Raw genomic sequence first — 27,920 nt, 5'->3', positions numbered from 1 at the left:
TTCCGGTCCGCGTGAGAGGCGTCCTCGCGCCGGTGGCGGGCTCGGGGCAGGTGTTGGCGCGCAGTGCCCTGCAGTTTTTCCGCAAGTCGGCCCCCCTCTTCCGAGACCATGGCCACGGACTCCTGGGCGCTGGCGGTGGACGAGCAGGAAGCGGCTGTCAAGTCGGTAAGTGGCGTGGGCTCCAGGGGGAGAACGGAGCAAGGGCCCAAGCGGACGCTGCTTCCAGCACAGGGAGCTCCCCGGCTTGGGCAGGCCCTGGGCCGGCACTGTCCGGGAGTTTGTCGCGGGCAGTCACTTTGCCTTGGTTTGCTCCTAAGGCCAAAGAGACCAATATCGAGCTTTTTATGTTCAGCTGGGCTAGTTAAGGACTTTATCCTGTGGCAAATCCGTCGCGCTGTGCATGCTAGCTTTCCTATGTTACACCTCTTTCTTAGTGACAGTTGTAAGGAAAGGCAAATTTAGATGCCAATTCCTTTTTCATTAAGTGACTACTTTTTGCGTGTTCTCGTGCTACTCTATATTTAACGTTTTTTTAGCTCTGTGCTTAACCTGGTTGGCAGTTTGTAGCTTTTTACAAATTAACACATTCAAATTTAGATTAACGTCTCAATCTACTGCAAATGTTGGAGGGAGGGATTACAAATTGTTTCATTGATGCTTAAGGTAACATTTGGTTTCATATACTAATTCTTTGGTTAAGGACGATCCTTTCAAGTGGAGTGTAATTATGTTGCAAATGGTGGCTTTCTGTTCTTATATCTGAGCCCCAAGGTTTAAGTTGGTTTAGTGATAATGGACTGTTGGTTTTAAGAATATGGACCTTTTTTGTAGTTTCAGTCTTATATAACTTTCTAATGCTTAAATTTTCTTTCTTTCCCAGCCACCCTTTATTGCTTTGGGGGCATCATAAATTTGTCAGCAGGTATTTGAAATGGCCTAATCCCAGTGGAATATAGGAAGCAGCTTTGTGATCTATTTAGGAAGGCTAGAATGGAGGGACTGCTGTGACAGTGGGAAGAATAGCGTGACAAATGAGCTCTCGGCAGAGAGAGGACCTTTATGAGTAGGAAAATCAGGGGTATTGCTTATGAAGAAGTTTACATTTGAGCTGGGTATTAAAGAATGAGTCGTGTTTAAGATAGAGGTGGAGGCTAAGGGCATTTTAGGAGGAGGAATTCACAAAAGTGCTGGACTTGCTAGAGAACAGGAGTCAGAATTCATTTTTGCTGCAGCTTAAGGTTATGGGGTTGGGGTAAGAGCAGTATAGAAAGCATTGCAGGGAGTGTACTTTGGCCCTTAACTAAGAGCTTAAAGGGAAAAGGCTTTATCTGGTAGGTTTAGGGATTTTTAAGAGGGATACTGACAAGATAAGATCTAAGGGCTGGCAAGATTTATTGGGCTGCAGAAAACAGAATATATTAGAAGGAGAGGTGCCCAAAGGAAAGGAGATCGGTGTGGACATTATTCTGATACCCCAGAGAGAGAGCCTGTGTTGGGCAGTGGCAGTGACGATGGATTCAAGAGATAGCATGAAGGCAGAATGTGCAGGATTTGCTAACATAATATAAAAAGGAAAGGAGGAGATAAAACCAGGAGTTACTGTTTTCAACCCGGGTCCTATAGGCATTATTACAAAGTGCCAATAACAGGAACAGGACAGTGGGAGGAAAGGCAGACTTGGTGTGGAGAATCATGAGTTCAGGTTTGGCTGGTCTGAATTTGAGGTATGGAGACATCTTGATAAGGAGACATCCTGGAGTCCCCAATAGGTGTCTAGGTTTGATGATTTGCTAGGAAGACTTACAGGACTCAGCGTATAGTTGTAGTCGCAGCTATGAGTTATTACAGTGAAAAGATACAGAGTAAAATCAGAAAAGGAAAAGGCTCATGGGGCAAAGTCCAGAGGAAACCAGGTACAAATTTCCAAGCATCATCTCCCAGTGGAATCCACAGAACATGCTCAATTCTTCCAGCAACAAATAGTAACGACGTATGTGAAGTGTTGTCAAGGAAGCTCATTAGAGACCCAGTGCTCAGGGTTTTTATTGGGGGGCTGTCTTGTAGTCTCTCTCTGCCTAGCATGTGTCAAATTCCAGACTTCCAGAAGGAAAGTGAGTGTTTAGCATAAACAGTTTAGGCATCATGACCCCGTCTTACCAGTTCTGGGAATGGTAGGAATCCTCCCGAAATCTGAGTTCCCAGATGCTAGCCAAGGGCCAACCTTGCAAGTGGGCTTTCCTAAGGATGGCGGTCAGGCACTGCACCTGGCAGGCATTTGGAAGGGTGGCGCTGGAGTTCAGAGAGGCATCGGGGCAGAGGTATAAAACTGGCAGTTTCCACAAAGAGATTAAAAAGTATCATAAAGGACATGATTCTTGTATTCTAGAGTTTAAAAATCTAATGTTTAGCATCAGATCACCCCTATAAGACAGTTACTGATAAATTGGTTTCAAATCTTTTTAAATCTGTGACCCTAATCTAGCTGCAACAGGACTGTCACAAATACAGGCCTAAACATACTTGGGGTCTAATTCTAACCATTCTGCTTATCAGGAGGCTGGTGTAAATAGACGTTTTAAATAAATGTTTTCTTTTTTCTTTTTTTTTTTCTTTTTTTTGACTAGTCAAGTGCAGGTAATGAGAAGGGGGGAAATTAGTAGAACAAGAAGTTCAATCTGTAACTGACTGAACAATCAAGTGAGATAACTCACTACCAGCCAAATGTTTTCTCATAGTTGGGGAAGACCTCCCTGGTTTTTTGTTTGTTTGTTTGTTTTTTTACCATACAGACCTGTGTACGTTCACTTAATAAGTGATTCATGGTATTAGGTTATCATGCGGCTCTGCTGTGTAGGGATAGTGAATGAAGGTGACAGGGAACAGAGAAAGCACAATGATAAAGAGACCCTGAATTTACATAAATATAATGAGAATCTTTGGTTTGAGCTTTGAGAAGCCACTGAAAGTTTTCGAGCTTGTGAAGTTTTTGAGCTTGTGTGGTCAAAGGTGCACCTTCAGACTCTTTTCTGACATTCAAAAAATGGGTTTGGGGAGGGGAGAGAGAAGGAGGGAGAGGTGTGGGGGGCAGTTCAGATAGTTTTAGGAACCCTAACAAAGGACAAGAGTCTGAGTTGAGGCTTAGAAATAGAAAGGACCTTGATGCCAGTTCAGTTGTCTTCACTTCTTACCCAACTAGCTTCCTTTCCTGCTTCTTTCTGACCGTATTACCAGTTAAATTTCTTTTTTTCTCCTTTCCAAGACCAGGAAATTAATTAGGGTGGGGAAAAAATACTTTTATTGTAACAAAAAACTTGTGTCCAGTGTCAAGGACACTACCTTCTGTGCGAGGCCAGATTAACAGTCAGAAAGCTGCTCAGTGAGGATGAATCCAGAATGAAGGGAAATGGGGAATTGGTGGCTGACCTCTTTCCCATGGAGTTACCGCTCAAGACAGTAGGTTTTGAATGCAGCTGAGTTTGTTTGTTTGTTTTTTTTTTTTTTTTTTTTTTTTTTTTTTTTTTTTTTTTTGTTGAGACAGAGTCTCACTTTGTTGCCCAGGCTAGAGTGAGTGCCGTGGCGTCAGCTTAGCTCACAGCAACCTCAAACTCCTGGGCTCAAGCGATCCTACTGCCTCAGCCTCCCGAGTAGCTGGGACTACAGGCATGCGCCACTATGCCCGGCTAATTTTTTCTATATAGATTTTTTTAGGTGTCCATATAATGTCTTTCTATTTTTAGTAGAGACGGGGTCTCGCTCAGGCTGGTCTCGAACTCCTGACCTTGAGCAATCCACCCGCCTCGGCCTCCCAGAGTGCTAGGATTACAGGCGTGAGCCACCGCGCCCGGCCTGTTTGTTTGTTTTTTGAGACAGTCTTGCTCTGTTGCCCGGGCTAGAGTGCCGTGGCATCAGCCTAGCTCACAGCAACCTCAAACTCCTGGGCTCCAGTGATCCTCCTAACTCAGCCTCCCAAGTAGCTGGGACTACAGGCATGCGCCACCATGCCTGGCTAATTTTTTCTATATATATTTTTAGCTGTCCAGGTCATTTCTTTCTATTTTTAGTAGAGACGTGGGTCTCGCTCTTGCTCAGGCTGGTCTCGATCTCCTGACCTCGAGCGATCCTCCTGCCTCGGCCTCCCAGAGTGCTAGGATTCTAGGATTACAGGTGTGAGCCACCGCACCCAGCCATCGCATCTGTTCTTCATACGAACGACAGTACAGTGGGTTTGGTTGCAGTTTTCCCCCTGGCTCCCCATTAGTTCAACTTTCTAGAGACCCTGGATTAGGGAACTCCAGATTATCTCAATCACATTTTCAGACCAACCCAAGAGTTGTCCACTGCTGTGGATCCCTATGCATTTGGCCTGAAATGAGGATTGACCAGTGGGTAAATTCTGGTGTAAGATTCGTTTCTTACATGTGCCATACCTCCCACTGGCCTGAGGGAAAGGTATGGACCACCAGGGAAGAAGTGTGTTGATCTGATAAGCATAAGAATAATGAATTATCACACAAATTCAGGGATCTCATTGGGGGCAGGGCTTGGCCCAGGGCTTGATTTGGGAATTCCTCAACCTGACAACATTTATAATACCACCTTTATATCACTTCTTTGTTCTTACCAACACTAAACGTGGAAAAATTGTTCTCATGAAAGCGGAGGCTTGATTGCAATTTCATCCATTATTGCTCTGCTTGCACTGTCATCTGCAGCTGAGTACGCAAGTTTGTACTGACTAGGGCTGCACGGCCAAGAGTAAATGAAAAAACCTTTTTGTTCAAGTTCCTGGAAGATTTTCAAAATCAGGAGCTTGGTTTTGTCAATTCTTTTATTGTAATTCAGCTTTTACCTAACATAATGTAGGTGGTTGATACAATAAGAAAGAGGATGATAATTTATTTGCTAAGTGTTGCTTTAATACACTGTGGGTTTCCAGATCAAAAAGAAAAACTTGTTTGAGATATTTAGATGGTATCATTCTTCATGGAACTTCAAGTGTTTGTGCCAGTGGAAGGATACACAGCCATGCATGGCTTAATCAGAGGGAGACAGGCGATTTTGTGATCATGCAGACATCACAGAGTGTACTGACCCAAAGCTGGATGGTGTGGGCTGCTGCACACCTAGGTTATGTGGCTGGTGCTCCTGGGCCACAAACCTCTATAGCAGGTTACTGTCCTGAATACTGCAGGCAATTGCAACCCAGTGCTAAGTATTTGTGTGTCTGTATCTAAACATAGATAGAGTAAAAATACAGTATAAAAGATAAAAAAGTGATACACCTATATAGGGTGCTTACCATGAATGGTGCTTGCAGGACTGACTGGCTAGCAGTTACTCCGGGCGAGTCAGTGAGTGAGTGGTGAGTGGGTGTGAAGGCCCAGGACATCACTGCAATACTGTACAGCTTAGGCGACACTAAATTTGTAAACAATATTTTTTTTCAATAATAAGTTAACCTTGCCAGGTGCAGTGGCTCCACCCTACTGGGAGCCCCTTGGGAGGCTGAGATGGGAGGATCACTTGAGGCCAGGAGCTGAAGGTTGTAGTGGGCTGTGATCACGCCACTGCACTCCAGCCTGGGTGACAGGGAGAGATCCTGTCTCTAAAAAAATTTTTTTCTAATTAATTAATGAACCTTAGTTTCGAAACTATTGTAACTTTTTTACTTTACAAAGTTTTAAATGCTTTTAACTTTTTGCCTCTTTTGTAATAACATGTAGCTTAAAACACAAACATCTTGTATAGCAGTATAGAAATATTTTTTTTTTTTTTTTTTTGAGACAGTGTCTCACTCTGTCGCCCCAAGTAGAATGGAGTATAGTGATGTCATCATAGCTTACTGCAACCTCCAACTTCTGAGCTCAAGGGATCCTCCCGCCTCGGCCTCCCAGGATGCTAGGATTACAGGCCTGAGCCACTGTACCCAGCCAGCTTTTTTCTATTTTTAAAAATTTTTAGTTATTTTTTTACTTTTTATTTATTTGAGACAGAGTCTCACTCTGTTGCCCAGGCTTGCATGCAGTGGCTATTTACAGGTGCGATCACAGCACACTACAGCCTCGAACTCCTGGGCTCAAGTGATGCTCCTGCCTCATCCTCCTGAGTAGGTGGGACTAGAGGAGTGTGCCACCATGCCCAGCTCAGTTTTCTATTTTTTGTAGAGACAGGATCTCCCTCTTGCTCAGACTGGTCTCAAACTCCACCCTTAAGCGATCCTCCTACCTTGGCCTCCCAGAATGCTGATTTGGTTTACTTTTTAAGCAGCTCTTACTGCAGTGGGTTTGTTTACACCAGTATCATTGCAAACACATGAGGATACATTACATCATGATATTCTGATGGCTGTGATGTCACTAAGTGATAGGAATTTTTCAACTCCCTTATAGTCTTATGAGACCACTGCTGTATATTCAGTCTGTCCTTGACAGAAACATTATGCAGCATGTGACTGTAATAGATATTTAATGAAGGTTAGATGTTCTAGAAAGAGAACACTGCTGCTGGGCATGGTGGCTCACGCCTGTAATCCTTGTACTCTGGAAGGCTGAAGCAGAAGGATTGCTTAAGATCAGCATTTCGAGACCAGCCTGAGCAAGACTGAGAGACCTCGTCTCTATGGAAAATAGAAAAATTAGCCGGGCGTGGTGGTGCACCTGTAGTCCCAGCTACTCGGGAGGCTGAGGCAAGAGGATCATTTGAGCCTAAGAGTTTGAGGTTGCAGTGAGCTATGATGATGCCACAGCACTCTAGCCTGGGTGACAGAGCGAGACTCTTGTCTCCCCCCAAAAAGAGAACATTAGAGCACGTTCTCTAGAAAACAGAACATAAGTTGGGAGAGGCTGAGACTTTTTCATACTTTCTCCCCAACCATAACATTTAGTCCACCCTCCCCCCCCCCCCGTTTTTTTTTAAGACTGTTGAAGATATATGAAATGTTTTCACAGAAGCTTTTAGCGGTTTTGCCTTGAGCAGAGCAAACCGGCTCTCTGAGTATAGGTTCTGCAGTAGATTCGGACTAGACTTTCTCTACCTCGGGAGCTTCTCTTGGCTAAAAGGCCTTACTTTACTGGTCATTTGCTTAACTCTTGTTGCCTTTTATTCCTATTCAGATGAGCAGTTTGCAGATCAAGGAAGAGAAAGTCAAAGCAGATACTAATGGTGAGTCACTAGTAACGACAAGCTAGATGAGAGTTACGTGTGGGCTTCTGCTTTGCACTCACGGCTGCGGTGTGCAAAGGAGCTTTCATTTAGTATAACTTTTGGCAAATGTTGTAGAGCTAGGAAATTAGGTTTTGTTACTGAGGAATATGCCGGTTTTCTGGATTTTATCTAGCTTCTGACTCCTTAAAATTAGGGATCACTAATTGGATTGTACTGCTGCTGTTCACTTGATAATGTTTCTTTGAAATTTTTTATTTGACTTTTTGAAAAATGAATCTGTGTTCAATACTCAGAAAGTATTAATATAAAAACATGCAAAGATTAGCGCCCACCATAATGACCCCGTCTTAACTAATTACATCTGTAACAACTGTATTTCAAAATAAGGTTTCATTCTGGGGTACTGGTTAGCACCTCAGGGGAGGAGGACATAATTCAACCCATAACATTACCCCATCCCATAAGTAACCATTGTTATTGGATTTTTAATATTCTTCCAAAGTTTCTTTATGCAAAGCAAATACCAACATAAATTCTCGTATTGTCTCTTTCTTTTTTAAGCAAAAAGTAACATGATTATGTATAGTACACTTACTTTTTTACTCAACAATGTATCTTGGCAAGCTTTCCTTATGAGTACATGGAGCTTCCTCGCTCTCTTTTATAATACTGTATTGGGTCAGTACACCATAATTTGTTTAACCAGTCATCTATTGATAGATGTTTGGGTTGTTCCCATTTTTTTTTTTTGCTGTTATAAACAATGCTTCATTGAATAACTATTAATATAAACTTAATCTTTATACATGTGTGCAAATGTGTTTGCAGGGAAAATTCCAAAAGATTTTTGCTAGGTCAAAGGTATATGCATTTGCAGTTTTCATCAGTTTTCAAAGTACCCTCCATAGGTATTATACCAATTTATGTTTCTACCAGCAAAGCATGAGGGTGTTTTTTTTCCTACCACCTCATCACAGAATTGGTAGTCAAACTATTAGAATTTTGCCAGTCGGATAGGTAAAAAATGGTAGATTGTGTTTGCTAACAATGCTGTATTTTAACTTAGGATTAGTAAGTTAGAGGTGACATATTCTGATCACTGAAGTTAGTTAAAACTTCTAGAAATTTAAAATTGTCTTATTCACTTAAAAACTTTCCAGAAATAAAAATCCATTAAACATAAGGAAATGCCAACTACTTATATTTTGATCACTTACATAAGTTTCAGTATTTTCATCGTTCCACCTTTTAGGTAGGTTTAATATTTTCCTTCCTAACTATGACAACTGTTTTGTTGTATAGGTGTTGTCAAAACCAGTACCACTGCTGAGAAAACAGATGAAGAAGAGAAAGGTAACTGCTGTTGGCCCGTGGAGGAGGAAACTGATTAATGCCAAGAGAATGTTGAGAAACTGGCAAGAGACAGTCTGACCCAGGGCCTGCCTTCCTGGAGCAAGAGGCACTCTGAGCTTCAGGATCAGGGAGAGGAGAGGAATCAGTGAGATAGGAGGAGACCCAAGCGAGTGTGATGTCCCAGAAGCCAAAAAGGAAGTATTTGTAGAGTGTCAAATATAGGTAATAAGTTGATTAAAAGAAGAACTAGAAATTGGCCATTAGACTGATTTGGCACTGTGGAAGTCACTGGTGAGCTTGACAAGGGCTTTTGAAGTTAAGCAGGGAGGTTAAAAATAAAAGGCCTGTTCACCAGGTGTGGTGGCTCAGGCCTGTAGTCTCGGTGTTTGGGGAGGCCAAGGTGGAAGGATTGCTTGAGGCCAGGAGTTGGAGAATAGCCTGGGCAACGTGATGAGACTCCATTTCTACCAAAACTTTAAAAATTAGCCATGCATGGTGGCCTGCGCCTGTAGTCCCAGCTACTTGGGAGGCTGAGGTGGGCAGGTCACCTGAGCCCAGAAATTCGAGGTTGTAGTGAGCTGTGATCATGTCACTGCACTGCAGCCTCGGTGACAGACTGAGATCCTGTCCCTAACAAATGGTGGGAATGATCCAGTGGAGCAGGAAACTGATAATGCAAGAGAGTCACTGTTGAGGAAAATGTCCTTCCGGGTAGGAAGGGACGAACTATTGGACAGGCAGGGAGGTTAGCCGTGGGAGCACAGGCTGTTGATCCGGTCATAGGAGGGAAGGTGGGGGATGCGGGCACCGATGCAAGTGGCCGTGCTGCCTCGGTCATGGTGAGCATGTGGAGGGGTCATACGTTTGAGAAGACAGGAAAAAGTATAAATGGAGGTTTGAGGAGAAGAGTGATGCGTGGACTGTGGAAGCAAAGACTTGCTGGGCAGCTCTGCCCGTTTGAGTGTAGTGGTCAAGAGTTTAAAGTGAGACCTGTCATTGTGACTGTGCTTTTCTCCAATCATGCATGGCTGCCCAGGTGCCAGTGTGGAGAGGGGGAGGAATGGTTTTACAAGGGTGGGCTTTGCCAGAGGAGTATGAAGGGAATCTACTGGTTTCTTCCTGACAGAGGACCGAGCTGCCCAGTCCTTACTCAACAAGCTGATCAGAAGCAACCTTGTCGACAACACAAACCAAGTGGAAGTCCTGCAGCGGGATCCAAACTCCCCCCTCTACTCAGTGAAGTCTTTTGAAGAGCTTCGGCTGTGAGTATTCGTTCCTTTGAATGGCTGTTCCTCGCCAGTCCCTCCGCGTAAAACTTAGCATCTCAGAGATTCCTGTGCGAATTTCACTTTCTACTTTTACTTTAAAAAATTAATGTATTTTCTTCTTCGAATAGGTTATAAGTCATATGATTGAGAAGTCAAAACGCATGAAAAACTTTACAGTAATAATCTCCCACCCTTGTCTTTTGGCTACCCAGTTCTTCTCCTCTTGGTAGGAATTTTTAAATGCCACAAATTTATTCATTATAGCTGAAAGTCTTTTTTCTTTTATGCTCTTAGAACTTTCAATAAAATATTGGCTGACAGGTGATTTCTGGATGTCAGGAACATTTCTTATTAGGTAAGCCCTTTTGTTAGACTCTAGGGTTTACGGTCTTAAGAACAGCTTATCTGTTTCTAGAATAAAGTCTGTCAAAAGAGACTGGGTTCCTGGTATCTTCAGTGGAAAGCACCTTTGACAGTCCTGGAATTAAAAAAAAAACCAGAATGAAGCTTTAAAGGACCACTTTTATGGCATTGTGCTGAGAATAACTTCTAACTTGTCATTATTTTAAAGGCAGAAAATTGTGAAAGATCATACTGTGTTTTTTGTTTTGTTCAGTATGTTAGTAAGAGGTGTTTATGGCTCATTGGTTTACATACCCGCCAGTGTCCGTGGTGTTATGAGGAACACAAGACACACCTACCATTCTTGCTGTCCGCCTGGATCGCAGTCAGAGGCAGAGCTAGCAGGTGACTAAGAATGTGGTGGAGTAGATGGATTCTTTGCCTTGTTCAGCAAAATCTACATTACGCCCGCTGTGGGCAAACAGACGCCACATTCCTTCTATTACCAATGAGTAAGAGACACTTCAAAGAAGAGAGCTTACTAGTTATTAATGAAGTAATTATAAGGAACACTTTTTTTAAAGTGTGACTTTTTTAAAACATTCTCTGGAAATTATACTTTTCTATGTCAGGGGCTTTACTCAACAAATTTGCCATGTCTGCTTCTGTCCTTAAACTGTATCAGGGCAGGTGGATGTGCTCCATTGTTTCCTGAGACTGACATTTTCCAAGTATCAGTGGGTTTTCTTTTAAGATCCTTTCCTTTAAAAGCCTTCAGTTCTCAATTTAATGAATTGTCCTCTTTGAAAGGCAAGTTCCCTCTGATTTAATTGTTGGTAGCAAAAGGAAATAAACAAACCCAGGTTGCCTAATATACTTGGTCTGTTTTGTACTTAGAAAGATTTGAATTGATCTGAAAAATAAAGGAAAACTAATGAGGCAGTGGAAGCGATTGGATCATTTGAATCGTGGTTAGGTAGTGTCCGTTTCCTTGATGACCACATTAAAAGCTGCCATGTGTCACGGCTTTTTCTTCCAAATGAAAGATGCCAAAGGTTATGTTTTTAAAGTTCTTTGTGGGCCGGGCACGGTGGCTCACGCCTGTAATCCTAGCACTCTGGGAGGCCGAGGTGGGCGGATCGTTTGAGCTCAGGAGTTCGAGACCAGCCTGAGCAAGAGCAAGACCCCATCTCTACTAAAAATAGAAAGAAATTATATGGACAGCTAAAAATATATATAGAAAAAATTAGCCGGGCATGGTGGTGCATGCCTGTAGTCCCAGCTACTCGGGAGGCTGAGACAGGAGGATCGCTTGAGCTCAGGAGTTTGAGGTTGCTGTGAGCTAGGCTGACGCCACGGCACTCACTCTAGCCTGGGCAACAGAGTGAAACTCTGTCTCAATAAATAAATAAATAAATACATACATACATAAAAAAAAAAAAAAAGTTCTTTGTGTCTGAGAACCAATATGTGCCAGAGGAATTTGCCTTTTAAAGACCCTGTTAAGGCCGGGCGCGGTGGCTCACGCCTGTAATCCTAGCACTCTGGGAGGCCGAGGCGGGTGGATCGCTCGAGGTCAGGAGTTCGAGACCAGCCTGAGCAAGAGCGAGACCCCGTCTCTACTAAAAATAGAAAGAAATTATATGGACAACTAAAATATATATATAGAAAAAATTAGCCGGGCATGGTGGCACATGCCTGTAGTCCCAGCTACTCGGGAGGCTGAGGCAGTAGGATCGCTTAAGCCCAGGAGTTTGAGGTTGCTGTGAGCTAGGCTGACGCCACGGCACTCACTCTAGCCCGGGCAACAGAGTGAGACTCTGTCTCAAAAAAAAAATAAATAAAAAATAAAGACCCTGTTAAACTCTAAGGAATGCTTAAAGAACAGAAATCTTGACTTCGTCTGACTTTTCTTTTTTATTTTATTTTGTTTTGTTTTGTTTTATTTATCTGTTTTACAATGGGCTCAACACTGAGAAAGGTCTAATTTTTCTTTAGGAACAATCTGATACGGTTTTGTTAAACACCCTGTCAGTTTAGAGGTGGCATAGAGTTTATTATAAATGTAATGTAAGAACAACTTTAATTGGTAATTTTTGTGTAGCTCCTTAATAGGAAGTTGATGTTTTCCTATTCCTGATTTTGACTAGACCTAATATCTAAATCTGAGCATTTGCAAAGTTCAGTGTGATAAGTGAACCGCCCTTACCTATTTACTGTATATCAGCTGCTAGAAACTGGCTTCGTCAGTTTTCTTGCCTGTCGAGGGTCCTGAGCGTCTGCACAGCTGGCTTTGGAAGGGCTGTGGAACACAAAAGGACTGGGGTTCAATTTTAACACGTGCACGGAGAAATTAAAACCTAAATCTCGTGCTCTAAAGAGACTTCTAAATTTAACAGTAGAGTAAGCAGCGTTTATTTTAGTTTATTTTATGCTATGAGTTGATGACTACTACCATCCTTGCTGTATCCAGGGAACACTTATTATCCGAGGCAACCAGATTTGTGGGTCTGCTGAAAGCATGAATTTCTCCAGGAAAGGAAACCAGTCTGTATTTTATGAATTATAGAATAGTTGCAGATTAAAATTTCATAGGGAAAGATGGTGGTTTGGTTTGGTTTTAGATAGTGCTTTTTAAGGCATAGGAAATTATGTCTGACAGAGGTAGGAAGCATCGGTCCTCGCTAGATACAGGGAACAGTAAGATTCTAGGCCTTCTGAAACAATTTCAACTACTGGAAATCCATCCTTTCTCTCCTTGGCCTCCTAGAAAACCACAGCTTCTCCAGGGAGTCTATGCCATGGGCTTCAATCGACCATCCAAGATACAAGAGAATGCGTTACCTATGATGCTTGCTGAACCGTGAGTATGCGGAACCAAGGACATCCCTTCTAACTTTGATTAAATAAAGTCTTCCACGAACAGCTGTTATTGTGCCTGAGATCAAAGGGGGCCGTTTGGGGCAAACTGTCCTCAGGAAAGCAGCTTGGGCAAGTGCAGTGAAGCAGGTGGAAGTGGATACAGTTTCTGCCCTTCTGTACTTCACAGTAAAAACTGATAGAAAAGGTCGTACTTATCTGGGCACAGTTCTTATTCTGTACTCTTGATTTCCATGGGGCTCTTAGGGTAGAAAACTAGGGGTACTCTAGCTGTGCTAGAGTCTAGAATGATGATTTCTTGGTGTGAGCCTGTCTAAAACAATTATTATTTCCTATTTAGCTATTTTTTAAACAATATATAAAAAAAGGTATCACAGTGGCCAGGTGCAGTGGCTCAGACCTGTAATCACAACACTTCGGGAGGCTGGGGCAGGAGGATCGCTTGAGCTCAGGAGTTTGAGGTTGCTGTGAGCTAAGCTCCTGCCGCTGCACAGCAGCCTGGGCAACAGAATGAGACCCTGTCTCAAAAAAACAGTATCAAAGTAATTTGGGCTCAATGCAGAAAATCTGGATAATACAGAGAAGCATAAAGGGGGAGATACTCCTTCCACCCAGAAAGAACACTGTTGCTTTCTTGTGTTTAACCAACATTAATTTCATTTTTGTTATTCCCTGATGCAGCCCACAGAACCTGATTGCCCAGTCTCAGTCTGGCACTGGCAAAACAGCTGCCTTCGTCCTGGCCATGCTCAGCCGAGTGGAAACGGCAGAGAGATTCCCCCAGGTGAGGGCGTGGGAAGCCTGGCAGCCCTGGCTAGCCTGCCCCGGAAAGGGCAGCGCCACCTGGTGGGGGATTAAGAGAGAGGGCTGAAGCTTTTGATGCCTCAGGCAGAGGTGGTTAGCACACCAGGCCCCGACCTGGGCAGGAGTCATTTGGAAGCCGCAGCCTCCACCAAGCCAGGGTTCCCTACTGAAGGCTTTGGTCTATAACTGAAAGGTGGGCCTGGTTTGGAGGATGCGGGTCTGCACTATCACATGGTAATACCATCAGCACACTTGTTGCTAAGCTTGTCGTCTGTTACTAAATGTCTCTCCTAAACTCATCCTTTATGATTTCTCCGTCAGTGTTTGTGCCTCTCCCCAACATATGAGCTGGCCCTTCAAACAGGAAAGGTGATCGAGCAGATGGGCAAATTTCATCCAGAACTGAAGCTTGCTTATGCTGTGCGAGGCAATAAACGTGAGTGTGAGAGCTGAGACCTAAGCAGTCAGCAGGGTAGGGCGGTTGGTTGAGTGTTTGAATTTTAAAGATGTGATAACCTTATTCAGCTTTTTAGCTCAGTCTGACCCTGGAACCTAACTGCATGCCTTTTACCAAATCGATTTAAATACCTGCTAATTTGTTAACAATCTTGTTCTCTCTTAAAATAAGATTTTAAGTTGTCAAAAGTCCCTGCATGGCTCATGAATTTCTTCACCAAAGAATACAGGGTTTTGCATTTGGCATCCAAAGTTATGGGACCTGAGAGGGATTAGGACTTGAGGATGGTCGGGTGGGATCAGATGCCATCCTGTAGAAGTAAGCACAGGCCAGGTGCGGTGGCTCACGCCAGCACTCTGGAGGCTGAGGCTGGAGGATCGCTTGAGGTCAGGAGTTTGATACCAGTCTGAGCAAGAGTGAGACTCTGTCTCTCCTAAAAATAGAAAAAATTAGCTGGGCATGGTGATGTGCACCTGTAGTCCCAGCTGCTTGGGAGGCTGAGGCATGAGGGTCACTTGAGCCCAGGAGTTGGAGGTGAGCTAGGCTGACGCCACAGCATTCTAGCTGGGGCAATAGAGCGAGATTCTGTCTCAAAAAAAAAAAAAAAAAGAAAGAAAGAAAACCATTGTGCTTTGGCATGCAGCAAAAGCACTTCATCCAGAAATTGTGAGGGTGGGTATTTTGGATATTTTTGTGTGTGTTTATCTGATATCTCAAACTGATGAGTGTAACCTAAGTGAAATGTACCAAAAGGTTGTGACAACATGTATCTTCCTAGGTTGTTTTGTAACATGAGACTTCATTGTCTGTGTGAGGGGCTATTAACTGTATTTAATGCATCATTTTTTAAAGGTTCTAATTTTGACTGACAGCCAGTGGGCATTGAGAAACTACAATGATTTTAAGTGTTAATTTTAAGACTTTTCCAGTGGATAGCTGAATTCCTAAAGAAAGGCCATTTCACCTCAATACTATAGTGATTTTTTAGGTAGGTTTCAGATTTTTGATATTTTAATATCTAGTATTTAATCTTTAATTTTTCAGATAGTTAAGACAGTAACATTTTTCAAAATTGAAGAGAATCTATGATAGAAACCTCTTTCTTGCCCCCAACCACCTAGTTCTCCGTCTAGAGGCAGCCACTACTGGCCAGTTGGTGTCCTGCCAGAGACATTCTGTGCTGCCGTAAGCAAGTAGCGTGTGCACATGCACTGTCCAGGTAAACTCACACACGTTACACATATCTTTTGCATTCTTTTTGGTATATAAGCTACAAACTTTTTTCACTTTTCGCTGAGATAGAATGTCCCTGTGTTTCCCAGGTTGGACTTGAACTCCTAGACTCAAGTGATCCTCCTGCTTCAGCCTCCCGAGTAGCTATTTTTAGTAGAGATGGGGTCTCACTGTCTCTCAGGCTGGTCTCGAACTCCTCATCTCAAGCAGTCTGCCCACCTCAGCCTCCCAGAGTGCTAGGATTACAGGCGTGAGCCACCTTGCCCAGCCCCCTCTTTGACTTTTAATAATTTTGGAGATTATTTCATATCGGTTCCTAAACACTTTTATGGATGTCATCCATTGGGTGTATCATATTTAATCAGTTACCTCCTTACTGCACGCTTATTCTTGCACGTTACTTTATACGTTACTGCATATGAATATACCTGCAGGGTTACTTTCTAACAGTGGAAATGTTGGTCAAAGGGTATATGCATTAGTAATTTTGATAGATAGTTGTAACAGTTTCCCACCAGCTATAGTTTTAAAGTAATGTAGTTTTTTTTTCTTTGAGAGACATTCTGTTGCCCTGGCTAGAGAGCAGTGGTATCATCATAGCTCACTGCAACCTCAGGATCCTGGGCTTAAGACATCCTCCTGCTCCAGCCTCCTGAGTAGCTGGGACTACAGGCGCCTGCTACCACCTGCTGCTAATTTTTCTATTTTTTTGTAGAGACAGGATCTTATTCTTGCTGAGGCTGGTCTTGAACTCCTGGCCTCCAGCAGTCCTCCCACGTTGGCCTCCCAGAGTGGTAGGATTACTGCGTCTGGCTATAATGTAGTATTTTTTAGATCAAAGGGAATTTGTGCTTAGGTAAACTGTCTACACAAGGGAGATATCTAGAGACCAGATAACAGAGGAAAAAATTACTGGGCCAGGATCCTGGGATTCCCACTACCAATTTAGGAGGAACCGAGTGAGCTGTGAGTGAATGGATGTCAGGAAAAGAATGAAAGTAAGAATAAAGAGAAGAGGTGGATGATGTTGAGTTATGGGAGAAGGTAGTAGGAAACTGATGCTTATTTAGGGTTCACTGTGGGATTTGATTCTGCCCACGTGACAGAAGAAACTAAGACTTGAGGGAAATTTATGTGTGTTTTGAAATTTGGGATTAATTTGTTCTGCTGGTCCTGGAAGGACGGGCAGGGCTTGGATTTCTAGAGCTTGCTTTGGTTTCCACAGTGGAAAGGGGTCAAAAGATCAGTGAGCAGATTGTCATCGGCACCCCTGGGACCGTGCTGGACTGGTGCTCCAAGCTCAAGTTCATCGACCCCAAGAAGATCAAGGTGTTTGTTCTGGATGAGGCCGACGTGATGATAGCCACTCAAGGCCACCAGGATCAGAGCATCCGCATCCAGAGGTAGGAATCCCGAGCAGGGAGGAACTGCCTCCCTATCTGCAGCATCTTCTCCCTTTGCTCCCTTTAGTACACCCCTTCTCGCTTCTGTCGAGTTCTTGAGTCTCGTACTTTCAGCAGCATTAGTTTGCTGGGCCATTTCCATGTCGGCACTGAGCATACGCCCTCCCAGCCTGGCTCCAGGAAGGAGACCTGAGGACTCTCCCCCAGCCCTGTGCCCGCCCAGGTCTGCTGCTCCTCGTCCTGAGATGCTCCTTCCTGGGGACCCAGACCCCCCAGGCTGGGGCGGCCATGCACCTGCTCGTTCTGCCGAAAACCGCAGGGTGGTGCCAGATGCCCGGGCCTTGCCTTGCAGGATGCTGCCCAGGAACTGCCAGATGCTGCTGTTCTCTGCCACCTTTGAAGACTCAGTGTGGAAGTTTGCCCAGAAAGTGGTCCCGGACCCAAACGTTATCAAACTGAAGCGTGAGGAGGAGACCCTGGACACCATCAAGCAGTACTATGTCCTGTGCAATAGCAGAGACGAGAAGTTCCAGGCCTTGTGCAACCTGTACGGGGCCATCACGATTGCTCAAGCCATGATCTTCTGCCATGTGAGTAGCTGCAGCAGCAGCAGGAGGCCTGCTCGGGTTGCTCCCCCGCACCCCCCAATTCCCACTAGGTGCGAGAGAGAGAGAGAGAGAGAGAGAAGGGAAATAGTGTGTAAAGATGTAAGAGAGAGGTTCTTTAGTGGTGGTAATAGTGTCCTGAGGGATACAGAGCCTAAACATCAAGCCCCCTGAACTTTGTATCTTATTTGTAAGATGATATATTATTGGAAAACTCAAGAGATTCAAGTGATATTTGTAGGAAAAATAAATTCAACAAGATCGTTGTCACAAAATTAACATATGTAGTCTTCCAATGTCAAACAGCAAATACTTAGAAAATGGAAAAACAGATCCCACTTGTAATTGAAAAACTAGGAATAAATATTTAAGATCTGTGATGAAAACTTCAAAATATTAGAGGATGTAAGAATAAAACAAATCATACTGTGTTATTAGGAGACTTATATAAGTCTTTATACTCCTGTATAAAAAATCACAGGAGTTTTTATACAGTAGCAGTTGCCCTCACAACTTCAGATTAAAGATTTCAAACCTGCAGAAAAGGGATAAAATGAACATTCTTACCCGTTCAGCTATTGTCCACGTTAACCACACTTGCACTATCCCTGTGCTTGCTCGTATTTCTGTCTGTACTTTCTGCAGAATCATTTTAAAGTTTGTTGTAGACACCATAGCTGTTCACCCTTAAATACTTTCTAAGAATGAGATAATCTTACATAACAACAATATATATTATCTCAGATACAGTCCATACTCTCCACGTGTGCCAAAAATGTTCTTTATTGCCTTTTTTTTTTTTTTAAAGAGATGAGGTCTTGCTGTGTTGCACAACCTGGACTTGACCTCCTGGATGCAAGTGATCCTCCCACCACAGCCTCTGGAGTAGCTGGGAGGACAGGCGCCTGCCCAGCTCAGCTTTACTGCTTTCTGTTGTGTTGAGAGCCAATCAAGGATCGCTCCTTGCCTTTACTTGTCATGTCTCTTAAGACTCCTTAATTTACAACAGTTTCCTCCCCCTTATTTTTTTGCATTTCATAACAGACATCTTAAAGAGTCTAGGCTAGTAGTCTTTTAGGATTTCTCTACTTTTCCCTCCTTGTGATTATATTCATGTTAAATATTTTTATGGTCAAAATGTTTTTGTAAGATTACAACCCAGGTGACATTGTTACTTCCTGTTGCACTACATTAGGTTAACAATTTAGGAAATTTAACCCTTCACTGCTAAGTTTCAGATAGTTTTCCAGATCATATATATTCTCTTCAGATACCTTCATTTCTCTCTCATTTTCTTTCTTCCAGACCCGCAAAACGGCTAGCTGGCTGGCAGCGGAGCTCTCAAAAGAAGGCCACCAGGTGGCTCTGCTGAGTGGCGAAATGATGGTGGAGCAGAGGGCTGCAGTGATTGAGCGCTTCCGAGAGGGCAAAGAGAAGGTTCTGGTGACCACTAATGTGTGTGCCCGCGGTGAGCAGACAGTGTGTTTTGGTCTGCTAGGCTCGGGGTCCCAGGCCCTGTTAGGGAGAGAAATCCTTGTTTATATAATAGCAATCTGTCTGTGGGAGAGTGGTGGGGTTGGGGCTGAGATTTCTTTCTAGGAGAGAGTATTTGGATTTTGTAAGATGAGAACTTACACAGCAGCCAGGAGTCTGCCTTGTGGAAGGAAACGTACGGGGCATCTGACTGGTGGAGGGTGGAGTCTGCTCTTCCTGGACACCCAACTCCAGATGCCTGTGCCTACCAGAGGCTTTCTCCCTGCTGCCATGATTCACTGCACCTGCCAAGGTTCTGTTCTTGCTCTCTGGCTTCTGCTACGTCTGTATGTGTCCTCTCTCGTACCCAGTTCCCAGAGTTGGCATGTCCTAGACTCTCTCTCCACCCAGACTTGGTCTACGTTGACCTACCTGTGGACGACGGTGGTTTTTGTCTGCCGTCCTCACTCCTCTGTGTGTCCCACTCTGCTTCACGCAGGCATCGACGTGGAGCAAGTCTCTGTCGTCATCAACTTTGATCTTCCCGTGGACAAGGACGGGAACCCGGACAACGAGACCTACCTGCACCGGATCGGGCGCACCGGCCGCTTTGGCAAGAGGGGCCTGGCCGTGAACATGGTGGACAGCAAGCACAGCATGAACATCCTGAACCGGATCCAGGAGCATTTTAGTGAGTCCCTGGGAGGGTCCGCGGCCCAGCACCCTTTCCTGAGGAGCAGGGGTTGGGAAAGCGGTAGGTTTTCCTGTAGCCCCGAGAGAGGCCGCTGTCCCTGAGCACACTGCCCCCCTTTCCTACCGTATGGAAGTGCTCAGGGAGCACACCCGGAGGGCTCAGGGGCCAGGGACTCAAATGACACTGCCCCTGTGGCTCTGACTGTTGCTGTCAGTGACCGGGGCCCTATTGCCCCTGCTCAGGCACTGGGAGCCTTTGGGGCTACATGAAGGCTGCTGTGGCCCGAGGGGTGGCATGTGCCTAGGCAGGGCAGAGACCTGTGTATTTTCCCCCCCAGATAAGAAGATAGAAAGATTGGACACAGATGATTTGGACGAGATTGAGAAAATAGCCAACTGAGAAGCTCCACCAGTCACAGGTGCCGGCCCTGGCGCTGCCCCTCTCCGCAAGACGAGTGCTTTCTCAGCACAGGCCTGGACAGTCACCACGACGACAAAGCCACGAGTAGAGAGAAAACTACCTACCTCATTTCAAATTACATTTGGACTTGACCAAAATTTGTGCAAATAATGGGGGAAAATAGGAAAATTCTACATTTTGGAAAATTTAGTCCTTCCCGCCCCCCTTTTTTAAGCCATGGTTTCCCCCATCTTTATGGTAATCTGGTTGCTGTTGGTAATCGCTGGCCCCAGGGCTCCTTGCCTGTTTTCTGGCTTGGGGTGTTAGGAGCAGCCTCCAGCCCCTGAGGAAATGCTAGAGGTAGAGGTCGCACAAACAGGCTGGGCAGGACAGGGTGTGGCCCCACTGCCATGGGTGGAGCAGGTCGTGGCAGCGGAGTTCTGGGACCCGCCCCCTTCCTGGACCCATCATGAGCAATTCTTCTGCCCTTGAGGCTGGCCGCCTGCTCCTCCTGAAATCTAGAAACGTTCCACCTCGCCCCTTTACCTCTGCTCTGTTGCAGAAGATATCCATTTCTCCCTGAGGAGCATCTCGCCTACTTTTGTAACTTCAGATTTGGGGAGAACTGTAGAAGTCAGCGGATCCCAGCCCCTTTGAGAGATCGGTCCAGCCAGGGTAGATGACTCCTTCATGGATCGGGCCTGCTTCTCCTGTCAGTTGCCCCGTGTGTTTATTTTTGGCAGCCAGGACACCCGGTGACTGTCTGAACACACGTCTGGCAGACTTAGTTGGTTCTTACCCATGGGGTGTCACGCTGTGCCTAGAGCCAAGCAGCAGTTTGGAAAGGAAGTTATGACCAAGTGAAAACTATGCTGTTCATCCATAACAGTGGACTTTATGGGTCACTTTAATTCATACATTGTATGAATGAGGATAGAAAATTGTAACTATATGCACCACTCATTATGCTAAGACATTTTAAAGTAATTATGCTAAGACATTTTAAACTAATCATGATTTTTGTTTTTCTGCTTACTAGACTAATAATATACTCATTTTAAAAAACGTGTGTGTATCTATAATAAAATGAGAATGCCCTCTCCCCCCACCTCTCTGGGGTCACCATTGCTGGCAGCTTGGTGAACATTCCATCATATTGTGTTCTACTGGCCATAAACCAGGTTTTCTTCTACAAAAATGTGAATGTTCTATTCACGCTATTGTGCAGCCTGCTTTTCACTGATCACCGTGTCCTGGACATGTTGACACATCCATGTTTATTTCCCGGTTCTGCTGGTGGCTGGCCTGGAGATTTCTAGCCTGTGGCTACTGCCCACAGTGCCACACTGAACATCCTTGTTCTTACCTTTAAGCACTGGTGAGAAATAGTCCTGGAAGTAGAATTGTTGGGTCAAAGAGTGGGGACATTTAAAATTTTAATACATTGCCAATTAAGCCTGCCAAAAACTTTATCAGTTTACGTTATTGTGATACAAAAATATCTATTACCTGCTTGCCAATACTCTGTATTATCAATTTTTAAAATTTTGCCAGCCTGAGTAGCAAAAACAGATGATGCCATTGCTTTTTTTTTTTTTTTTAAGTGAGGCTTGGCAAATGTTCCTTTTACTGGCTATTTGTATTTTCTTTGTTGGGAACCTGCCCATTCTTGTCTCACCATTTTGTTATTAGATTGTTAGGCCTTACTTATTTTTAGTAACCTTTGTACATTAGGGAAATTAGACTTTGTCTTGAGGGGGGTGGCTTTTCTAGTTTTCTTTACAAACTCATTTTTTTTTAATGCTACCCAAAATTTTGATTTTTGGTTTAATTATTAGATTTTAATAAATACGGATTTCACGTCAGGGCTAGAAGAGCTTTCCTCATTCCAGTACTATAAAAACACTTACCCATGTTTCCTGTGATTCCTGGGGCAGTAAATTTTCTAAGTTCTTACAGGTCTTAAAAAGAGTGTCATTTTGCCCTGCTCGTTCGGCTGTGAGCAATTCTGGTCTCACAGAGGGTGAACACTTGGCAGAGCTGTGGGCGCCTGGGCAGCAAGAGTCACGGCCACCAAGTGAACGGGGAAGACCAGCGGGCATGCGAGAGTTAAGAGTCAGGGGCAAGACTGAGTGTCCCCGTGGTAAAGGTGGTGCAGGACAGACCGTGCAGGGGTGTGTGTGGGAGGGGCACAGGAGCCATGGCTGGGGTGAGGGGAAGGGGTTACAGTGAGATGCAAGGGACAAGCAAGGTGCTGTGAAGGGAGCCAGGCTGGGGGTGGGAAGGAGGGAAGAAACAGGAGGTCAGAGAGTCAGAGCCATAGTTAAGGGCTCAGGCATTGACACCACTTGGACCCAAACACCAGTGAGACAGAAAATGGAAAACAGAAAACACACCATCTGACTCAGAAACGAGGTAAATAGTTTCATGGACTAGCAATGGAGCACAAACACCAGGTGGTGAGCAGGGCTGAAGCTGAAAGCTTGCTGGGCTCCAGTGGACTGGACCAGTGATCGGATTTAGATCCAGTAGAGTTGAGGGGACCCTAAGCCCTGGATGCAAGGCCAGAAGCACAGCCAGGGTCCCTGCTTGGAGTGAGCCTCCTGCATCGTGGCTGGAGGCGACGTGTTAAGGCACAGGCCCAGGAGAACTTGGAGCCCACCGTGCAACAGGTAAGGGACACTATCCCCTGGTTGACTGCCCACCTGGTTCTGTGATGACCCCAAATCTCTGCTGGGTAGGAGCCCCAAAAGGTCAGCAAGACCTGGTTCCATTTAATGAACAGCCCTAGGGGATGGAAAGCTGGATGGACCCAACTGCTATGAGCCAGCCAACTATATCGGTGCATTGTGGGGAGAGAAAAATCAGCAAGGGGGAAAAAAAAACCCAAAAACAAACACCTTTAAAATGAACCTAGGCCGGGCGCGGTGGCTCACGCCTGTAATCCTAGCACTCTGGGAGGCCGAGGTGGGCAGATCGTTTGAGCTCAGGAGTTCGAGACCAGCCTGAGCAAGAGCGCGACCCCATCTCTACTAAAAATAGAAAGAAATTATATGGACAGCTAAAAATATATACAGAAAAAATTAGCCGGGCATGGTGGTGCATGCCTGTAGTCCCAGCTACTCGGGAGGCTGAGACAGGAGGATCGCTTGAGCTCAGGAGTTTGAGGTTGCTGTGAGCTAGGCTGACGCCACGGCACTCACTCTAGCCTGGGCAACAGAGTGAGACTCTGTCTCAAAAAAAATAAATAAAAATAAAATAAAATAAAATAAAATGAACCTGAAAATGAAAATTCCAAATTTAATGCTAACACTGCCAACATCAAAACAAATTCACCCTAGATAAAATCAATTTTATGGAATGCCTGATAAAAGACTTTTATGTGTATTTGGATGTTCAAAAAGAAAAAGCAAATACATTTTACTTTTTAAAAGCAAGAAATTATGAAGTAAATTTAGGCAAAAAGCAGTGGTGTACCAACTCATAAGAGCTGGTGGTTAAATCATTGCTAGCTTGAAATTGGGCACGCCAGGAGTATTTACACCACAGAAATCAGCAGATGCTATAAATCAAGGGGTGGTGTTTATCAGAGACAATTTACCAGCATGCCACTGGGCACACATAAGGTTATAAATGAAAAAGGTAATTACTGAAATTTAAAAAACTTGGCCAGGCAGAGTGGCTCACACCAGTAATCCCAGGACTTTGGGAGGTCAAGGCAGGAGAAATTACTTGAGGCCAGGAGTTCGAGACCAGCCTGCCCAAAAGTGAGACCCTTGTCTCTACTAAAATTTTTTTAAAATAAAATGAATAGATGGAAACAGCAGCTTTTGTCCACAGTTCACAACCAAGCTCTGTGAGCATCACTGGGCAATTAAAAAAAAATAAATTAAAAAAAAGAAATAAATAAAAATAAAATGAATAAACAAATAATCAAATTATTCTTTTCTGAGTGAGTCAGGAATCAGTGTTCCTCACTACCCTTCCAAAAAAGTCACAACTTAGGCACTGGCATGAGCCATCACCCCTGACCAGTAATTTGACTTTTTAAGATACAGGTTTAGGATTTTACCTTTACCTTGCCTAGCAAGGAATGATGCTTTCTTACCTTGCCAACATGTCACAGAAGGTAGTTCCTCGCCTGCGGCTGTTCCTGTGATGGGTAAGATAGTCAATTGCTTCCTTCCCTCCCCCTGGCATCCACCCATCCTACCCCAGCCCATAAATCCTATATTGCTCACTCAAATATGGCACCTCTCCCAGAGGAGGATCACACATCCCTGCTAGACTTGAGGCACAGCCATAGGACTTGTTTGGCATCAAAGAAACATGAACTTCTTGGCAGAAGGCTTAAAGGTCAGAGGCCAGAGTGGTTACAGGACAGCCTCTGCAGGAAGTTGGTGCCAGGAATTCTTTCCAATGTATTCCTTTTTTGGAGGAAACTGAAGAGGGAAAATCAATTTATTTATAACCAAAATCCTCACAGTCCCTCAGATGTGTCTTGTGGACTTCAGACACTTCAAAAGACGGTGTCTAGGAATCGTCTTGCCTCCGACATTCCCCCACCCCCAACATCCTCAGGCAGTATTGTTCACAGGTCCCCATCCTCAGATCTGCCTTCTCCCCATGATCATGCACATTTCAGAACAAACCAAAGACTATATAGTTTTGTTGTTCTTTTTAATTCAGAAAGAGAGAAAGGGAAGGAAATAAAAAACTTTTAACTATTGCAGAAAAGGAGATCTGGGCTGGATGCTGGGACCTACCTCTTCCATAATGGGGATTAATGGTTTAAACAAAAAAAGAAACAAAAAAATAAATTATTCTGCTCAATACTGTTTGGCATAATTGCATTGTTTTTCATCTTCAAAACACTCACAACAGCCTCTTCAGGAAGCACTGAAATGAGACTGGCAAGAACGGCTGGTGCCTTGACCCTCTAGGAGGGAGCGGGGAGCCCTGAGAGGCAGTCTACTAAATCCCCCGTCCACCCCATTCTTCACTCCTCCTGCGTTTGGAATTGGGAAGGAACAGACTCAAACTAAGCGCTCAATATATTAATTCTTCTGGATGCCCACTGCCCATCCCAACCCTCCCCTAACAAACTCCCCTGCTGGTCACTGTTCCCCCAGCCAGCTGCAGGAACCATACCCATGGCCAGGAGGCTGCTTGGTGGTGTCAACTGAGAAGGGGGGCGGGGGGAGGGGCATGTGTCATTACTGGGGGGAAGGGGATCCTTTTAGTGGTTTGGGAGCTTCACAGAAGCCCTTTCCCCCTCCTGAACTTCCCCAACCTCGAAGGGTGAGACGACCATCAGCTCCCTCTGGGGACCTAAGCTGGGTTCAGTAGTGCCAGCAGCTTCTAGCTGGAACCCCTGGTGGTCAGCTTCCCAGCCCTTCCCGAGCGGGAAACAGAAGGTGGGTCGGAGGGAGGAGGCAGGAAGTGAGCAGGGGGGCGCGTGGCAGGAGGCATGCAGCGGGCAAGTCTACTCCTCCCCGCGAGGCTCCTGGCTACTTGCACGGCCAGCTCAGAATTTTAAAAGAATCGTTGTTGGTCAGCCATACCTGGTAGCTTCACATTAACTAAATTAGGAGCCCAAGGCAAAGTCACCCCTAAGCAAGCATCACTCTTTGGGGTGATGAGTGGAGGAAGGGGCATGCAGCGAGCAGCTGGGCTCCCCACCTCCAGCCTTCTTTCCATAGTGTTGCTCTCCCTCCCTAAAGCCAGCCAAAGACGTGGGTGCCTGTGAGAGAGAGAGAAACAGCGCGCGAGCAGCAGCAGGGCCCCGATCCCAGGGCAAGTTCTGATTTTTTTTTTTTTTTTTTCCAGAGCAACAAGTAGGCTGGTGAGGAGGCCCAGGGCCTAAGGAGAGACACTAAAAAGGTTGTGAGTGAACAGAAGGGACCGAGGGCACACATGAGTGAGAAGCACCTTACATTGGATGTGACAGAGCTTCCTTGTCCCCTGCCCTGTTTCTTACACCTATGATCAGGGGTTGGGCCCTAGGCAAATTCCACCCTAGCAAGGGGGGAATTCAATTCCCTAGTTTTCCCGTGAGACACGAAATGCCCTGGTCAGAGGCCATTCCATAGGGTGGCCGAGGCGGGGAGGGGGAGGGGCCCGCGGGCGTCACCGCGACTGCGTTTCTTTGGTGGGTTTGCACTCACCCATCTGGGCCTGACGGACAAGGGAAATGTGGAGTCTACAATGCTCTCGGAGGCCTGAGAGATTGCCGAGGCCACTAGCTTTCTTCCTGGGGAGAAGGCGCGCCCCATGGAAACCCCTCAGGCCACCCTTCGACCCCCAGCGAGCCCCGCCGAGGCCCCGAGGGACACCCGCCCCGCGCCTTCCCGGGTTCCTCCGCAGCGCCACAGCGGAGTCAGGCCAGCCAGCAACGGGGACACTCCCCGCTGTTGAGACAGAGAAGTACTTCGTCGAAGCCCAGAGCATCCTCTGCTCCAAAATAAGCGTGAAATAAAATCCTATCCAAAAGCACAAGGGAGTGAGGATTCCGCGGCCGCCGGCCCGCCCCTCGAGGCCATTGATTGGAGGAGACGGCCCAGCGCCGGAAGTTCTCCTTGAGTCGCATGATTGGCTGAGAAAAACGAGCTTTGCCCGACTGCAGCGCTGATTGGTCGCCAGGCCCGGAAGCCCCCCCAGAGTCTCGTGATTGGTGGGGGACACCAGATGCTCGCTGGATTGCAGCATGATTGGTCCAGATCGTGCTCTGGAGTTGCTCTTGATCACCTGATGACAGCCAGGGCGGGGCGGGGCGCAGCGTGCACGCCGAGGCCACCGCCCTTGGGCTGGTCTGGAGTCCCGGGCGGGCACGCGCGCCAGAGCCTACCGCCTGGGCCGGGAGGGTCGTGGCGAAGCCAGGCTCAGTTGCCTCGGTAGACCTCGATCTTGCTGGCCTTAGCCAGCATGTCGATGATGTGGGCCTCGAAGTCCGCGTCGTGCACGCCCGTCTTCCGGAACTCGCCCGCATACCGGTTATTCTCCCAGTAGTGGTGCCAGTTGCCCCGGCTGTCGGCCCCGAACCCATACACGTTCACCTGCGGGAAGGGCGGCGCAGGGTCAGCCCGCTACAGGGATCGTGGGGGACAGGGCGCGGGAGGGCCTCGGGTCATGGCGGGGAGGAGAAGGGACCACAGCGACAGGACGACTGCCTGTGAGGCTGACCGGCTCATCAACTCCAGGAGTGCGGGAGGCAGTGGGGAGACACAGGGGACACCCGGGCCTGGCACAAGGACATACTCACAGGGAAGACCACCGTCCCCTTTCCCGTTCTCCTTCCTTTCTAGCCCTTGCTGACTTCTTTTTTCTTTTGAAATGGAGTATTTTATCTGAAAGCTGGTCGAGTACCCAGTACTGGACAGTGAGGAACTTACTGGCAAAAGTGGGCGTGCTGGGTGTGAGCACTGCCCTTTGTGGCACACTGGCCCTGGCCGCTAGTGAAATGGGCTTCTGCAAATGACCAGCCTCCATTTTTAACACACAGTAAGCCTGGGGCCCGGAGCTGTGGGGGACAGCCATCCAGCTGAAATGTAACCACTCTCCCCGGTCTATTTACGGTTATACTTACTTTTTCTTTCTGACAAGTAATATCATTTATGAAAGTAATACTCTATTTCCTTTTTCAGTAACTTTTTTTTTGAGACAGAATCTCACTGTGAGTAGCATGCAGTGGTGTCATCACAGCTCACTGCAGCCCTGAACTTCTGAGCTCCAGCAATCCTCCTGCCATGGCTTCCCAGATTGCTAGGATTACAGGCCTGAGTCACCATGCCTGGCCAGTAATTTAGCTTTTTAATGAAGTGATTTCAGATTTGATAAAATCGTTTG

At 45.7% G+C, this 27,920-nt stretch overlaps 2 protein-coding genes across 6 annotated transcripts in view; one reads left to right on the top strand and one right to left on the bottom strand.

Annotated features, from left to right (window-relative positions):
- The first annotated feature begins 12 nt into the window (after positions 1-12).
- On the top strand, positions 13-20,628 carry LOC138402076 (ATP-dependent RNA helicase DDX19A). 4 transcript variants are annotated; one of them, XM_069497757.1, is made up of 12 exons: positions 13-165; positions 7,113-7,161; positions 8,467-8,517; positions 9,644-9,779; positions 12,898-12,990; positions 13,689-13,791; positions 14,133-14,247; positions 16,727-16,904; positions 17,257-17,494; positions 18,815-18,977; positions 19,482-19,673; positions 20,014-20,628. In XM_069497757.1, the coding sequence occupies exons 1-12, from the start codon at positions 109-111 to the stop codon at positions 20,073-20,075; spliced, it is 1,437 nt and encodes a 478-aa protein (XP_069353858.1). In that variant the 5' UTR covers positions 13-108; the 3' UTR covers positions 20,076-20,628. The 4 variants fall into 4 exon arrangements, with proteins under 4 accessions (XP_069353858.1, XP_069353857.1, XP_069353859.1 ...); XM_069497756.1 differs by having other exon boundaries at positions 7,113-7,182; XM_069497758.1 differs by lacking the exon at positions 12,898-12,990.
- Positions 20,629-24,187: 3,559 nt separating this feature from the next.
- Positions 24,188-27,920, bottom strand: part of ST3GAL2 (ST3 beta-galactoside alpha-2,3-sialyltransferase 2) — a 46,640-nt gene continuing 42,907 nt past the window's right edge. Inside the window, exons 7-9 of one of the 2 annotated variants that reach the window (XM_069497776.1) lie at positions 26,243-27,130; positions 24,317-24,517; positions 24,188-24,228 (exon numbers count right to left, since the gene is read on the bottom strand). In XM_069497776.1, the coding sequence (XP_069353877.1) occupies positions 26,957-27,130 (174 nt within the window). In that variant the 3' untranslated portion in view covers positions 24,188-24,228; positions 24,317-24,517; positions 26,243-26,956. Of the gene's footprint in view, positions 24,229-24,316; positions 27,131-27,920 lie in introns of both variants that reach the window. The other variant, XM_069497775.1, reaches the window with a different exon arrangement.

Source organism: Eulemur rufifrons, chromosome 23, assembly GCF_041146395.1.
Source record: "Eulemur rufifrons isolate Redbay chromosome 23, OSU_ERuf_1, whole genome shotgun sequence".
In the NCBI taxonomy this organism is placed as follows: domain Eukaryota; kingdom Metazoa; phylum Chordata; class Mammalia; order Primates; family Lemuridae; genus Eulemur; species Eulemur rufifrons.
This window is presented reverse-complemented; position numbering and strand designations above follow the sequence as displayed.